Raw genomic sequence first — 16,555 nt, 5'->3', positions numbered from 1 at the left:
GGTCTTGCCAAGTTGCCCAGGCGAGTCTTGAACCCGTGGGCTCAGGCAATCCACTCACCTCAGTCTCCCAAAGGCTCGGGATTACAGACTGAGCCACCAAGCCCGGCTATAGCATATATTTTATTATCTGTTTGTCAGTGTCTTTCTACTCTACTATAATGTTAACTTCTATAAATAGGAATTTTAGTCTTTTGTTCCCTGCTTTATCTTTAGCCCCTAGAATACAGATAGCCCCGGTCACTTCTCTCTTCCTAGCACACAGTAGGAACTTCAAAATTTGTTGTTAAATAAAGAAACCCTGTGATAGAAAGCCAAGTTATACCACAGACTCAAAAGCAAAAACACAGGCTCTATGCCTTGAAGGGCTCCTTTCTATTTCTTTACATAAACTCAAGCAGTTCTTGAAGGGAATGAGTTCCACAGGTTGGGCGGCTAAACACATATCCTCACAAGGATCCTTTTAAATGCATGATCTTTCATTCTGACATTCTATGTCCTGTCGCTTGGATGATCTAGAAGAAAATTCTTGTCCTGCTTTCTCACTGTCTGCCCATTCTTACCAGCTGCCCCCGCTAACAGTTCCTTTGTAAGGTCCCACTCAGGCCAGTACAGCAGCTTCCCAAGGCGTCTCACCTGAAATTGCCGGATCTGAAATGCTGCTCTTTGAGTGACACCAACCTCTGCATCTTCTCCTTCTTCTCCTTCCTTATCTGTAACATCTAGGAATAGAAAATAACTCTGTCTTCTTTGACACAGATTCATGTTTTTTGGCCTTTTAATAGCTAAAATTTTGGAAGCCAAAAAAGGCCTAAAGGCAGATTTAAATTTATCTCTAAAAATTTGCAATTTCTGGATACTATACTCCATTTTTCAGGCACTATCTGTAGTTAAATGTAATCTATTAAGTGCCAACACTGAATCCACTAGATGTCACTCCTTAGCAACATAAGGATTGCTCTCAGATGTTTTCTGGTAGGTTCACAAATAGAATCAAGGAGGTTAACTAAAAAGGAGAAACGCAGATCAAGCCAATTTACTGATACTGAAATGCCCACCCAGAGCCCTGAGAAACTGCTGAATCTTGGGCTGATAGAATTGTTGCACGGCACTGAAAATCTTCTGTAAACCCTCCAAGCACAGCAGTGAGATGCTCTTTCCTTTCTCTTTCTTTCCTGACTCTTCCACTGAAGTAGGAATTGAAGTGTATCTCCACAGCAAGACCCTGAAGCAGAAGAAAGTGATTTTATTTTTAAAGACAGGTTCAGAGGTAAAATTACAAATAGTAAATTTCATATCCTCTGTAGGTAAACAGTTCACACATTTTAAAAAAATGTATACATTGTATAGTCTCCCAAGTTATTTCCAGTACCACAAAAGGTCCCTTGTGCTCACTGGTAGTCACTTCTTTCTTCTCATTTCCAAACAACCACTAATTTGATTTCAGTCCCCATAGTTTAACTTTTTTTACAAAACATAATGTAAACATTGTTCATATGTAGCCTTTTGAGTCTGGCTTTGCTAACACAGCAGACTATAGTCATGATTTAAATTGTTCTGTGGTTTTCTAGTCATGTCTTTGGGTTTGGTATCAGCGTAATAATTGGTCTCATTAATTAAATGAGTTGGAATATGTTCTCTTCTATTATCTGGAAGAGTTTGTATATAATTGATATTACTTCTTCCTTAAGTGTTTGGTTGAATTTACCATTGAAGAGATCTAGGTCTGAAATTTTGAAGAGAAAGTCTTAAACCACAAATTCAATGTCTTTAATAGAAATAAGATTATTCAGATTACCTATATTTTTCTTGAGTGAGCTTTCAAGAAATGTATCAATTTAACCTATTACGTCTACTGGTATGAGCCAGGTGTGGGCTTACGTCTGTAATCCCACACTTTGGGAGGTGGAGGTGAGATTGCCTGAGCACAGGATTCGAGATCAGCCTGAACAACTTGGCAAGACCTCATCTCTATAATAAATAAAAAAATTAGCCAGGCGTGGTGGTGCACACCTGTGATTCCAACCACTTGAAAGACTTAAGTGGAAGGGTTGCCTGAGCCCAGCGGGTCCAGGCTGTGGTAGCCAGTGCATGCCACTACACTCCAGCCTGGGCGACAGAGATTCCTACTAAAAGAAAAAAAAAAAAGTCTACTGGCATAAAGCTGCTAAAATTCTATTATCTATTTTTTAACATCTGTATGATTGGTAGTGATGTCTGCTCTCCCTCATTTCTGCTATTTGTAATTTGTGTCTTTTTTCTTTCCTGATTAGTCTGGTTAAGGTTAAGATTCTTGATCTTCTCAAAAAACAGTTTTCCTTCATTTTCTCTAAATTCTGTTTAATTTCTTCTTCTTCATAATTCTACTTTTGTGTTATTTCCTTTCTTCTGGTTACTTTGCTCTTCTTTTTCTAGTTTTTTAATGTGGAAGTTTATATAGGAGACTTGAGATTTTAAAAAAATCATCAACTGCTCTAATTGCTACCTAAATAGCACTTTAGCAGAATCATACATGTTTTGGTATGCTGTGTGCTCATTTTCATTCTGTTAAAGATATTTTCTAATTTCTCTTATGACTTCCTTTTGACTATGGGTTATGTAGAAGTGCACTTAAATTCCAATATATGGAAGTCAGAGAACTGTTGTAGTCAGAGAACATACTAATTTCTATTTTTTACATTTATTGAGTTTGTTTTCTGGCCCATCTTGGTGGGTGCACCATGTGCACATGAAAATAATAGAATGTGTGTTTTGAAGCTGTTGCTGAATGTTCTTTAAATGTAAATTAAATCAAGCTGGATGACAGTGTTGTTCACATCTTTCTACCCCTTTCCATCTACTAGTTTTTTTGACTACTGAAAGAGGATTGATTATATTAAGGTTATATCTATTTGTCTTTTAGTTCTATCAGTTTTTGTTTCAAGTACTTTGAAATATCTGTTGTCAGGTGCATACATACTTAGAATTAGGTCTACTTGATGAATCATTTTTAATCACTTGTAACATCCCTCTTTTTTCCTGATAGCAGAATAACATTTTATACATGACTAACAAGCCACATCAAAGCAATACTAGAAGCCCTGATGAACCCAGGAGAGTTCAAGGCCAGCCAGGGCAACATAGCAAGACATCTAACCTGAAAAAAAAGAAAACAAAAAAGGCAGGACTAGAAAAAGACCCAATGGCCAATGCAATGGCTCATACCTACCATCCTAGCACGTTGGAAGGCCAAGGTGGGAGGAATGCTTGAGCCCAGGAGTTTGAGACCAGCCTGGGCAACATAGTGAGATATCATCTCTACAAAAAAGACAGAAAAAAATTAGCCAAGCATGGTGGCATGCGCCTGTAGTCCCAGCTTCATGGAAGACTGAGGCAGGACTGCCTGAGTCCAGGAAGTCAAGACTACAGTGAGCTGTGATTGTGCCAGCCTGGGTTAGAGTGAAACCTCGACTCAAAGAACAAAACAAAAAAGTAACAGTGACTGCACTTTCACTCTTAAACTATGTCCGACCTCAAACTGTCTTTATCCTCATCTCCGACTTGCTCTCTTGGAGACATCACAGCAAGTACAACAGGTTTCTGAGGGTAAGAGTAGCTTACCGAGTTATGTCACAGAGGTTCTGAAAGATCTTGTCTGGGTTTTGGCCATCAGGGCCACTTACATGCCCCATTTCCTTTAGCTGCTGTACTTTCTGCAGAGCTACATTCACTGCATAGCGCATAAACTCATTGCTGGACCTGAGAACAGAAAGGCTCTCTTCATGGCTTTGGGTACTATCCCTAAAGAGAAAGGAAAAAAAAAGAGGAAGAGATTCCCCTACAGCTATTGGGATCTGGAATAAGGCTTTCTAGGGATTGATCAGAACAGCAGCACCCTAAGCAAGTCTTGAATGGCAGTCTCTTAAGCAGCCCAGACTAGAGTTACTGCCATGGCTATCCTTTTACAATCATTATTCTTAGTGTTTTCTTCCCCTCCCCCAATCCCTCACTTTGATAAAATGTAAATGTCAATCTTAGCCTTTGTTTTTGTTGCACTTTTGTTTTCTTAAATTCAGTTTTTTTCTTTCTTCTCTTATCTGTTGTGTCAAAGCTACTTAAATAGATTTTCTTTTAACACCCTGTTGGAATTCATCATTTCTCAATTTTCCTTTAATAATTTGAAGTAACTCTTTATTTTCACTGTCGGGCTGTGTTTAAGCAATCTAGTAGGACCTTACCTGAAAAGAGCAGTGAGAAGATCAGACACAAATTTCATGGACAAAATACTATCATGTGTTTTGCTGGTCATTTTAGTTTTGCCTTTACCAGCTTTTTCATTAAGGATGTCAGAGAGTTTCTTGTAACACATAAATAAACTCAGAACTTCCTCAAATTTATTCTTACTGTATAAACAGAGAAAGAGATTACTAAGGACAAATATCAGAATATCATAGTTTACTTTTACATACAGTAAAAAAGAAATCACAATGCTTCTTTAAATGTCATACAAGTATTTTAGATATAACATTATAAATGAATGAACTTTCATTAATATAATACTTCTAAATCACACCAATCTATCACCCCAATGCACGAAAGTCCAAAACTGGCTGGGCTTGGCGGCTCAGCCTGTAATCCCAGCACTTCGAGAGGCTGAGGCAAGTGGACTGCCTGAGCCCAAGGGTTCGAGCCACCCAGGCAACTTCGCAAGACCTCGTCTCTACAATAAATAAAAAATTAGCCAGGCGTGGTAGCGCATGCCTGTAGTTCCAGCTACTTGGAAGGCTGAGGCAGAAGGATCACTGGAGCACAGCAAGTACATGATGGGGTGGCTGTGAGTGTGCCACTGCACTCCAGCCTGGGTGACAGAGTAAGACTCCAAACCAAAAAAAAAAAAAAAGAAAGTCTGTATTAAAATCAGAAGGTCTTGAATTCAAGGTTTGGGAAATTTTGAATAAATGAAAGCCTGCTAGAGGGAGACATTTATAGGACTGATAAGCACATGCTTTGATATTCTCTGGTAGAAAGAACATAGTTTAGATTTAGGCTAGATGTTGATTTAAGAGACAGTGTCACATTCTGTGGTCTATTTACTGCATAGCATATTGCTAGAGTAAAAAATAAATATATACATAAATATGCATTATATATAATGGAGTATCAATCATATTCATATATAAAATGGAGTATTAATCTAACTACAAATGGAGTCACAGCAAGACCTTACCTGAAATTACTTATGGAGAAATTATATTCTATTAGAACCTCACAAACTCCCATCACAAGAAAAGCACAGATATTATTTTTTATGCCAATACCAGTGCTCTGAGAAAAATCTGCTGATTTATCCTAAAAGACAAAAGATAAAAATTAATAAGCTACTAAAAAGCTCCATTATTCAATACAGCTGAGGACTTAACAATTACCAGTTCAAAGTCTTCTAGCTCACTCTTAATCATTCTATTAGTAATAGACTCCAACATATCATCTAGGTCTTCATAGAATGTCTCTTCTTCCTCCTCTTCTCCCTGCTGTAGGGGTATCACTCTACTCTTATACCAGGTCAAACAATGCTGAATACAACACAGCAGATAGTCCTATAGAAGAAAATAAGCAAATTAAGTATTCTTGAGTGTTAAGGAATAACTTATGAAGCTGTTCATAACTAGCAAATAATTATTATCTATAAGAGTAAAGGAAATCATTCTTTAGCATTACAAATTAAGTCCATATGAATTAACAAAACTGGAAAAAAATTAATTGAACAGAAGCATTGTTTTCTACACCTTTCCCAAAGGAATTGGCCTCATAAGTGTTTGACACCTCAAAATGCATTCTCGGATGTGCTATCTCTGGTCTGATACTTTAAAACCTCTTTAGTTCCTTTGAGAACCAGAGGCTGTTCTAAAGATAGGCATTTATGTTGACAGAATCTGTAGGAGATCAACATAGCATCTTAGGCTGAGGACATCTCAAGGCACAGAAGACACACAAATGAAGGCAAGACTGACAACTGAAAGACTTCGTCCTTTTCCCTGCCATAAATTATAAGTCACTTGGTGTGGGAGTTTCCCGTGTTATCTTCTCTGTCTTTTTGTAGCTAGATAAGAACAGAACATCAGGCTAGGTGCAATGGCTCACACTTGTAATCTCAATGCTTTGGGGGGTTGAGGTGGTAGGATCACTTAAGCCCACGAGTTTGAGGCGAACCTGGGCACTATAGCGAAACTGTCTCCAAAAAAAACCAAAAAATTAGTTGGCACGGTGGTATGCGCCTATAGGTCCAGCCACTCAGGAAGCTAAGGTGGAAGGATCACTTAAGCTCAGGAGTTCAAGCTTATAGTGAGCTATGATACAACACTGCATGACCCTGTCTTTATTTAAAAAAAAAGAAAGCCGGGCTCGGTGGCTCAGCCTGTAATCCCGCACCTTTGGGAGTGGATTGCCTGAGCCCGCGGGTTCGAGACCCGCCTGGGCAGGCGAGACCTCATCTCTACAATCAATCAAAAAAAAAAATTAGCCGGGCGTGGTAGCGCACGCCTGTAATTCCGGCTACTGGGAAGGCTGAGGCAGAAGGATCGCCGGAGCCCAGCAGGTCGAGGCTGCGGTGGCCAGGAGCGGCCACTGTACTCCAGTCTGGGCAACCGAGTAAGATTCCAACTCAAAAAAAAAAAAAAGACAGGAAAATCAACCTGTCCTAGCTCCTCTGAAGGTTCAACAGAGTACCAATGTCTGCTCAGCCTAAATCACGTACTTTTTCCAGTCTAATGAAGCAGGTCCCCTGGGTTCATCTGCTCCTAGATGACATCCCTCCCCACATTATTTTTTTACCCCCGAGGCAGGGTCTTACTCTGTCACCCAAGAGGGTGTACAGTGGTCATGATCATGGCTCATCGCAGCCTCAAACTCCTGGACTGAAGAGATTCACCTTCTTCAGTCTCCCGAGCAGCTGACACTACTTATTTTTTGTAGAGAACAGAACTTGCTATTGCCCAGGGTGGTCTCGAACTCCTAGGCTCAAGAGATTCTTTTGCCTTGGCCTCCCAAAGTGCTGGGATCGCTGGCATGAGCCATTGCATCCAGCCACCCACATTCTAAAGAATAGTTATTTAGTGTATATAATCAAAGATTCATAAATGGGAGATAAGGTGCTTCTTGGGGGAACTGGTAGATGCCCTGATTTAATAAAATACTTACATGGAGTTATCTTACTAACAGGTTGAAGGTGATAATGGTTCAGAAATGATAGACAGGTAAGTCTCAAGAGTAAAGTTAACTGGAAGAACCAGGAAGAGGGTTTCATAGGGAAAGATACCTCTTTGTGAAGATCATTCCTATCCTTAACAGTAAAAATAAGCCGGTCTCGGTGGCTCAGCCTGTAATCCTGCGCTTTAGGGGGCTGAGGTGAGTGGATTGCCTGAGCCCGCGGGTTTGAGACCCGCCTGGGCAACTTGGCGAGACCTCATCTCTACAATAAATCAAAAAATTAGCTGGGCATGGTAGCGTGCGCCTGTAGTTCCAGCTACTTGGAAGGCTGAGGCGGAAGGGTCGCCGGAGCCCAGCAGGTCGAGGCTGCGGTGGTCAGGAGTGTGCCACTGCACTCTAGTCTTGGCGACAGTGAGACTCCAACTCAAAAAAAAAAAACAAAAAACAACCAGTAAAAATAATGGTTAAAGGAGGAATAAAAGTCTCACCAGTGGTTCTTGTAGAGAGATCTGATCTCCTTGGGTCAGAACACAAGCTTCTAATTTCAGAGGTGGCAGTAGATCAGGTTTTGGCTCATAGAACTGTTTTAACTGTGTAAAGTAAGGAAAAAGAGACATCATGGCTCATAAATGCTTTTTAGTTTTCTAGCTTGTCAAACAAAAGGTGCCTTTAATGTCTAATGCCTTCTAAGACATGTGTCCCAACTATGCAAAGAACAATGAAGCAACATTTTTATTACTTTGGCTCACCTACCTCCTTTACCCTTGCTTTGGGCATTGTACTGATTAGGATCATCTTCCTATTTCACTTCTACTATATTCTCTCACATAAATTACTAGACTTCCCCAGGCAATTAGCATTTTCAGTGAGCTTGGTGGTTAAGAATATAGGCTCTAGAGTCAGACTAGCTGAGTCCAAAATCCCAGTATCACCACTTTTTACTGATGTTCATAAAGGTATCAGTACCTTGGTTACCCATCTGAAAAATGAGGATATTATTAACATAAATGCTGAATAGGGATTAAACTGGACAACACGTGTAAAGTACTAGAGAGCTGGAAAAGATCGTTAGCTATTATTTTTCTGCTTTTTATTTTTGGAGTCTGCAGGATTTTATTGGCCTGCATATTAATCTGAGCCAGGCTGGGCACAGTGGCTCACACCTTTAATCCCAACACTTTGAGAGGCTAAGATGGGATGATTGCCTGAGCCCTGTAGTTCTAGACCAGCCTTGGCAACATAGCAAGACTCTGTCTCTACAAAAAAAAAAAAATCAAAAAATTAGCTGGGCATGGTGGCACATACCCGTAGTCTCAGCTACCTGGGAGGCTGAGGCTGGAGGATCATTTGAGCCTAGAAGTTTCAGGCTATGGTGAGCCATGATCACTCCACTACACTCCAGCCTGAGCAACTTTTGAGTGAGACCGTGACTCAAAAACAACAAAAGGTATGAGTCAGGAAGCACTGCTTCATGTTTTCAAACATAATTCTCTATTCTTGTTAAATGCGTCAATGTAGATTGGTTGATCATTATAGCTTCAAAGATAGAATATAGCTAACAGGATATAAATTTTACATAGGATCAGGCTCAAGGCCAATGAAAAGCTTTTTTTTTGGAGACACGGTCTCACTCTGCACTCTCTTTCCCAGGCATCACAGCATACTATAGCCTCAAACTCCTGGGCTCAAGTGATCCCCTTGCCTTTGCCTCTTAAGTAGCTAAGACTACAGGCGCGTGTCAGCATGTCAGGCTAGTTCTTCTTTTTTTTAAATAGAGATGGGGGTCTCATTTTGTTGCCCAGGCTAGTCTCAAACTCCTGGCCTCAAGCAATTCCCCCACCTCAAGCAATTCCCCCACCTCAGCCTTTCAAAGTGCTGGGATTACAGGTGTGAACCACCAAGTCCAGCCCAATGAAAAGCTTTTGATGGATAGTGTAGACCTTCTAATAATTTCCACACATGCTGAAACCTTAATTTCAAACGGAACTTTTTCAATAGAATTATCACAAAGCAATGGTATTGAGAGAGTACAAAATGATGGACTAGGGGTCTAGAGGAACTCTCCTCGTAGAGAACAATGAAAATCACAGAGCATGTGAATCATATCTTAACAAAGCTGTTACCAAAAAAAAGATGCAAATCAATGCTTAATGAATAAATGTTGAGAGTAAAAGGTTTTTTTAATACTAGATATTCTCCATGAATTTTTCTCATCTTGATGGTTCTATAAAATATTTCATAATTTGACAACTTTTTTTGGCACGGTGGCTCATGTCTATAATCCCAGCACTTTGGGAGGTTGGGGTGAGAGGAGTGCCTGAGCCCATGGGTTTGAGACCAGTCTGGGCAACTTGGTGAGACCTCATCTCTACAAGAAATTAAGAAAAATTAGCCGGGCATGGTGGCACATGCCTACAGTTCCAGCTACTTGGAAGGCTGAGGAGGAAGGATTACCTAAGCCCAGCAGGTAAAGGCTGCTATGACCAGGAGCGTGCCACTGTCCTCCAGCCTGGGCGACAGAGTGAGACCCAACTCAAAAAAAAAAAAAGAAAACTAGCCCAGGCAGCTTGGTGAGACCTCGTCTCTATAATAAATCAAAAAAATTAGCTGGGCACAGTAGTGTGCATCTGTAGTTCTGGCTATTTGGAAGGCTGATGCAGAAGGATTGCTGGCGCCCAGCAGGTCGATGCTGGGGTGGCTGTGAGTGTGCCACTGCACTCCAGCCTGGGTGACAGAGTGAGACTCCAACTCAAAAAAAAAAAAAATGAAAACTTTTTTTTAAACTAAAAAGTTCAGAAAGTAACCTAACAGATACCCATCTATCTCTATTCAGATTTAAGAGATTGTTTCAGATCTCTTTGATCATTCAGAAATTAAACATAACAAATGCAGCTGCTGATAGTCCTTGTACAAATGGTTCTTCAAAATGTCCTTCTGACTTAGAATGTAGACTCTTAACTCACAGAGATAACCGTTAGATGATGGTAATGAGGAAGGTAGATAAGTTATGAATGAAATAAAACAACCCAAAACAGCATCCCATATTCTCAGCATGTTCACAAAGTACCAATGTACTAGTTGTGAATTTTCTTGTATTTTGAAAGGTCTGGAAAACCTCAATCACCTCTAACACCTTATTATCTGTATTTGCTATATTTGCTATATTTGTAAAAATACTTTTTACCTGTGAGAGCAGAGTCTGCATAATTGAATTAGCCAGCTGAGAATTCCTTCGAAGAACATCATAAAACCCCTAAGAGGAATCAAAGAAAGAAAAAAGTTCTTTAATGGAGATACTAGTGATTTGGATAATCATAACTTTAAAATAAGTCTTTCTTTATCCTATTCTCAGCTCTTTGATAAAGATGAAGACTGTAATTCCTATTGAGAGAGAAATAATTCAGAAAGTTTAGATTATTTGCCTAAGTTAAGAGATCTCTGGTCATTGAGAGCTAAATTAGCAATCTCACCATAATCCTCATAATTTTTAAGCAACAGGTCACTCCGGCTTGCAGTACTTTGCCTTTTCATAGTCAAGGATGTCCTAGGCCTCTATTCTTTTCTCTCTTCCTATATTAGCAGACTTCCTTTTTAGAACATTTTTCTCACTGAGTTTCCATGGTTCGGACGTACCTCTGGCCCTAAATACCCTAACGTGAATGAATAACATACTATTTTTTCCCATCCAAAACTTCTAGCCTTAGTTGAAAAATTGCTCAGATTAAAATACTGGGAAAATGTTCTTTTTGAACTTGGAAAAGACGTACCATTCACCTGTTAGAAATACCAAGTAAGTATTGACCAAAAAATAAAAATTGTTTAAAGACAAGAAACAAGGAAAATTAGTCCTAATAGGCATTAAAATATTTTACAAATGTATAATGAAAATTTTAAAAATTGCTTTGGCAAAAAAATATACAGACAAAATAAAGAAATAGCAAACAAACAAATTAGACTTAGTATACGTAAAAAGGCAATAATGTTTGGACAACTGGTTAACCTGGGAAAGAAGTTAGTTCCTTATATATAATATCAAAACATATTCCAGATGAATTAAGTATTATGCTAAATCAGCTGGGCATGGTGGCTCTGGGAGGCTGAGGCAGAAGAAAGGCTTGAGGCCAGGAGTTCAGGACCAGCCTGAACAACGTAGTGAGAATTCATCTTTAAAAAAACAAAAAAATTAGCCAGGTGTGGTGGCTCACACCTGCAATCCTAGCTTTTGGAGGCAGAGGCAAGAGGAGCCTAGTAGTTTGAGCCCAGCCTCGGCAACTTGGTGAGACCTCATCTCTATAGTAAGTGAAAAAAAAATTAGCCAGCATAATGGTGAATACCTGTAGTTCTGGGTATTTAGAAGGCTGAAGGAGCCGGGCTCGGTGGCTCAGCCTGCAATCCCACGCTTTGGGAGGCCGAGGTGAGTGGATTGCCTGAGCCCACGGGTTCGAAACCCGCCTGGGCAACTTGACAAGACCTCATCTCTACAATAAATCAAAAATTAGCTGGGCGTGGTAGCGCGCGCCTGTAGTCCCGGTTATTTGGAAGGCTGAGGCGAAGGATTGCCAGAGCCCAGCAGGTCGAGGCTGCGATGGCCGGGAGCGGCCACTGCACTCCAGTCTGGGCGACAGAGTGAGACTCCAACTCAAAAAAAAAAAAGAAGGCTGAAGGACTGTCTGCAACCAGCAGGTTGAGGCTGTGGTGGTCATGACTGTGCCACTGCACTCCAGCCTAGGCGACAGAGTGAGACTCTGACTCAAAAATTAAAATTAAAAATAAAAGTAAAAAAAAATTAGCCAGGCAGTAGTCCCAGTTACTTAGGAGGCTGAGGTAGGAGAATCAGTTGAGCCTAAGAGTTGAGGCTGCAGTGGGCTATGATCATGTCACTGCACTCCAGCCAAGAAAACACAACACAAAACAAGAAAAGAAACAGAGAACTATAATTAGAAGTGAGCCTGAAGATGTGACTGAACTGCTGCAATGTCACAATAATACTTTAATGGATGAAGGGTTGCTTCTTATGGATGGGTAAAGAGAGTAAGTTTCTTGAGATGGAATCAACTACTTGTGAAGATATTGTGAACACTGTTGAAATGACAACAAAGGATTTCGAATATTACATAAACTTAGGTGATAAAGAAGTGGCAGGGTTTAAGGATTCCAATTCTGAAAGAAATTCTACTTTTGCATGCTGCAGAGACATTTTCATGAAAGGAAGAATCAAAGTGGCCAACTGCCTTGTTGTATTATTTTAAGAAATTGCTACAACCACTCCAACATTCAGCAACCATCACCTTGATAAGTCCGCAGTCATAAACACTGAGGCAGGAACCTTCACTAGCAAAAAACGATGACAACTTGTTGAAGGCTCAGATGATTGCTAGCTGTTTTTTTTTTTTTTTTTTAGCAACAAAGTATTTTTAAATTTAGGTGTGTGTATGTGTGTGTGTATTTAGACAAAATGCTATTGCACACTTAATAGACTGCATTACAGTGTGAACATAACCTTTATATGCACTGGGAAACCCCAAAATTTCTGAGACTCACTTTATTGCCATATTTGCTGTACTGTAGTGGTCTGGACCAAGTCTGCAATATCTCCACAAGGTACAGCTGTATCTCTTTTTCCACTGGAAATCTACAGTTTTGGTATATGATAGGTAAAAGGTGCCTATGTGACCAGCCCCAACAAAAACCTTGGTTGCTGAGTCTCTAATAAGCTTCTCTAGCAGACAACACTTTGCACGTGTTGTCACTAATCATTTGCTGGATGAATTAAGTGAATCTTATGCAATGCCACTTGTTGAGAACTATTAGAAGCTTGTGCCTGGCTTCCTCCAGACTTTACCCTCTTGCACTTCTTCTCTCTGCTGATTTTACTCTGATTCCTTTGACTGTAATAAATCTTAGCCATAAAAACAAATATATAGAGTTTTATGAGTTGTTCTTATAAAATTTTTAAACCTGAGGGTGGTCTTGGGAACCCTCAATATAATAAGCAACTGTTCCATCTCCCTTTGTTGAAAAGATCATCCTTTCTCCCAATGAATTACCTTAGGATCTCTGTTAAAACTCCACTGAAACAACCTTATACTTTTTCAATTGTTTGACCATTCTAGGTCTTTACATTTCATATAAATTTTAGAATCAACTTAATTTCTATAATAAAAAAAGCTTCTGAGTTTTAATTAGGATTGCACTGAAGCTATAGATCACTTTGAGACTTAAAGTATTAACAATATTGACCATTCTAATCTTTGAACATGGCATATCTCTCCATTTATTTAGTTTTTCTTTAGTTTCTCTCAGCAGTATGTTGAGGTTTCAGTGTATATACCTTGTATATATTTTGTTAGACTTGTCTTTAAGTATTTCATTTTTTATCTATTTTAAATATTTCATTTCATTTTCTAATTGCTCATTGCTAGTACATAGAACTATAACTGATTTCTGCATGGTTATTGATCTTTATTCAAAAACCTTACTGGCCAGGAGATGTAGCTTATGCCTGTAATCCCAGTACTTTAGGAGACCGAGGCAGGAAGATAGCTTGGGCAACATAGCAAGACCTCGTTTCTACAAAAATAAAAAAATAAGCCAGGCATGGTGGCACACACCTGTAGTACTATCTACCTGGAAGGCTGAAGTGGAAGAAATACTTGAGCCCAGGGATGTTGAGGCTACAATGAGCTATGAGCATGCTAGTGAACTACAGCCTAGGTAATAGAATGAGACCCAACTCAAAAAAAAAAAAGAAAGGAAGAAAGAAAAAAAAAAAAACCTTAATAAACTCACTTTTTTGTAGATACTTTGGTACTGTTGATATTATGCAAACCAAGACTGATTTACTTCTTCCTTTTAAATCTGTGTGCCTTTATTTCTTTTTCTTGCCTTGTTGCATTGGATAGAATACCCACTATTCAGTTAAGAACAAATATCCTCATTCCTGATCAAAGAAAAAAGTATCCATTCTACCTCCATTTATATTTGATGTAGGTTTCATAGATACTCCTTATCACAGGGAGGAAGAGCCCTTCTAATCCTAGTTTGCTAAAAGCTTCTGGGAGATTTTATCATAAAAGAGTGTTGAAAGGGGGGGAGGGGGATGGGATTAACAGTAGCAAATATCTGTCGGGGGATGGGAAAACACTTCTTATCTACAGGGTGCCTGAATGAAACGTCATTGTACACCTACCCTTAACTGTACCCCACAAAACCATAATAAAAACTACTGATTAATGAAAAAAAAAAAAAAAAAAAAGAGTGTTGAAGAAAGATTTCTTAATGATTAAAATAATTTCAGTGCTTGTCAAGGTGTGCCAAGAGACTTGAAAATATTCTCATTTCTGACTCAGTTATGTGATCAAACATTCAGATACAACATTATGAGCTGAATGCTCACAGTGAAAAATGGCAGAAATGCTCCAAAATTTTAAAAATAAATAATTGTATATGCAAAAAGAATATTCTGTTTGGAACTAAAAATCATATTGTCCATCAAAGAACATTTAATGAAATGGAAAGTGATTAGAACATAATGTTAAGAGATAAAAGCTGCCGAGCTTGGTGGCTCAGCCTGTAATCCCGCACTTTGGGAGGCTGAGGTGAGTGGATTGCCTGAGCCCGTGGGTTCAAGACCCACCTGGGCAACTTGGTGAGACCTCATCTTTACAATAAATAAAAAAAATTAGCCGGGTGTGGTAGCACGCGCCTGTAGTTCCAGCTACTTGGAAGGCTGACGCGGAAGGATCACCGGAGCCCAGCAGGTCGAGGCTGCGGTGGCCAGGAGCAGCCAGTCTGGGTGACACAGTGAGACTCCAACTCAAAAAAAAAAAAAAAGAGATAAAAGCTATATAAATCTTATATTCCAATTTTGTATATATAGGTGTAAGTTATGGTACTAGCAATATTTTTTGACAGTTTTGAATTTTCTATATTTTCTACAATAAGCCTAAAAGATTCGGTTTCTAAAAGATATAGAGCCTCAGAACTACTGTGGCTCAATAAATGTCACATGAACGTATTACGATAGCTGATCTTTGAAATTAGTTCCACTTAATCTAACTGCTAGATTACTTAATGCTTTCCATTTCTTTAAAAAAAAGCTAGAAACAGTAGTATAGTATATACTCCATGACTGCGTACTTCTACCACCACTGGGTGAATTATAAGTATACTAATCACAAAACAGTAGTTGTATTTCTCCTACATTTTTGCTAAATGTACTGTCATAATCACCTGATTTAATCAGACATTCTGTAAACTGTTAAAAACCAAGTGTAGGAAGAAAAAGAATTGTTTTTATAAAAACGGAGTCTAGGCTGAACACAGTGGCTCACGCCTGTAATCCCAACATTTTGGGAGGTCAAGACAGGAGAACTGCTTGAGCTCAGGAGTTCAAGACCAGCCAGGGCAACACAGTGAGACATCTCTACAAAACAAAAATAAAAAATTAACTGGGTGTGGTAGTGCATGCCTATGGTCCCAGCTACTTGGGAGGTTGAGGCAAAAGGATCACCTGAGCCCAAGAAGTCAAAGCAGTGATGAGCCATGATCATGCCACTGCACTCCAGCCTATGTGAGAATGAGACCTTGACTCAAAAATAAAAACAGCTTTTCCCCTGGGCAGGTAGCACAGAGGCCGCACGATGCCAGGAGGTATCATAAAAGACGTAAACCAGCAGGAGTTTGTCAGGCCCTGGTGGCCTTCCTCAAAAAGTCCGGAGAGCTAAAAGTTCCCGAATGGTGGACACGGTCAAGCTGGCCAAGCATAAAGAGCTTGCTCCCTACAATGAGAACTGGTTCTACACACGAGCTGATGTTGAAACTTTTGACCTGCCCGAAGAGCACCAGATTGCACACTGCCCCTTGAGTGGAGTGCCCATCATGGTCCTTGATGAGGAGCAAGAACTTGAAAATCTATTTCAGCTGGGCCCCCCTTCACCCATGAAGATGCCCTCTCCACCATGGGAATCTGATCTGTTGTAGTCTCCTTCAAGTATTCTGTCGACCCTGGATGTTGAATTGCCACCTGTTTGTTGTGATATAGATATTTAAATTTCTTAGTGCTTTATAGTGTGTGTGTATTTATATTAATAAAGCATTTCTGTGTTTTAAAAAAAACAAAACAAAAATAAGTAAAAACTGAGTTGAGTGTTTTTGGAAAGATTTAATAAAAATTCTAAAACCAGCCAGACTCGGTGGCTCAGCCTGTAATCCCGCGCCTTTGGGAGGATGAGGTGAGTGGACTGCCTGAGCCCGCGAGTTCGAGACCCGCCTGGGCAGCGAGACCTCATCTCTACAATAAATCAAAAAATCAGCCGGGCATGGTAGAGCGCGCCTGTAATTCCGGCTACTCGGAAGGCTGAGGCGGAACGAT

The 16,555-nt window shown here is 39.7% G+C and overlaps 1 protein-coding gene across 2 annotated transcripts in view; it reads right to left on the bottom strand.

Moving 5' to 3' along the window:
- The window catches only part of FANCI (Fanconi anemia complementation group I), an 89,545-nt gene that overhangs the window by 16,546 nt on the left and 56,444 nt on the right, over nt 1–16,555 (bottom strand). Inside the window, exons 18-25 of one of the 2 annotated variants that reach the window (XM_008070619.2) lie at nt 10,367–10,435; nt 7,671–7,772; nt 5,403–5,573; nt 5,204–5,325; nt 4,215–4,379; nt 3,598–3,777; nt 1,056–1,222; nt 634–719 (exon numbers count right to left, since the gene is read on the bottom strand). In XM_008070619.2, coding sequence (XP_008068810.1) covers nt 634–719; nt 1,056–1,222; nt 3,598–3,777; nt 4,215–4,379; nt 5,204–5,325; nt 5,403–5,573; nt 7,671–7,772; nt 10,367–10,435 — 1,062 coding nt within the window. The remainder of the gene's footprint in view (nt 1–633; nt 720–1,055; nt 1,223–3,597; nt 3,778–4,214; nt 4,380–5,203; nt 5,326–5,402; nt 5,574–7,670; nt 7,773–10,366; nt 10,436–16,555) is intronic. The other variant, XM_008070620.2, reaches the window with a different exon arrangement.

This window comes from Carlito syrichta, unplaced genomic scaffold (genome assembly GCF_000164805.1).
Source record: "Carlito syrichta isolate Samal-C Ts95f unplaced genomic scaffold, Tarsius_syrichta-2.0.1 Scaffold313872, whole genome shotgun sequence".
Taxonomy (NCBI): Eukaryota; Metazoa; Chordata; class Mammalia; order Primates; family Tarsiidae; genus Carlito; species Carlito syrichta.
The sequence above is the reverse complement of the archived record's forward strand: the minus strand, read 5'-3'. Positions and strand labels throughout refer to the sequence as shown.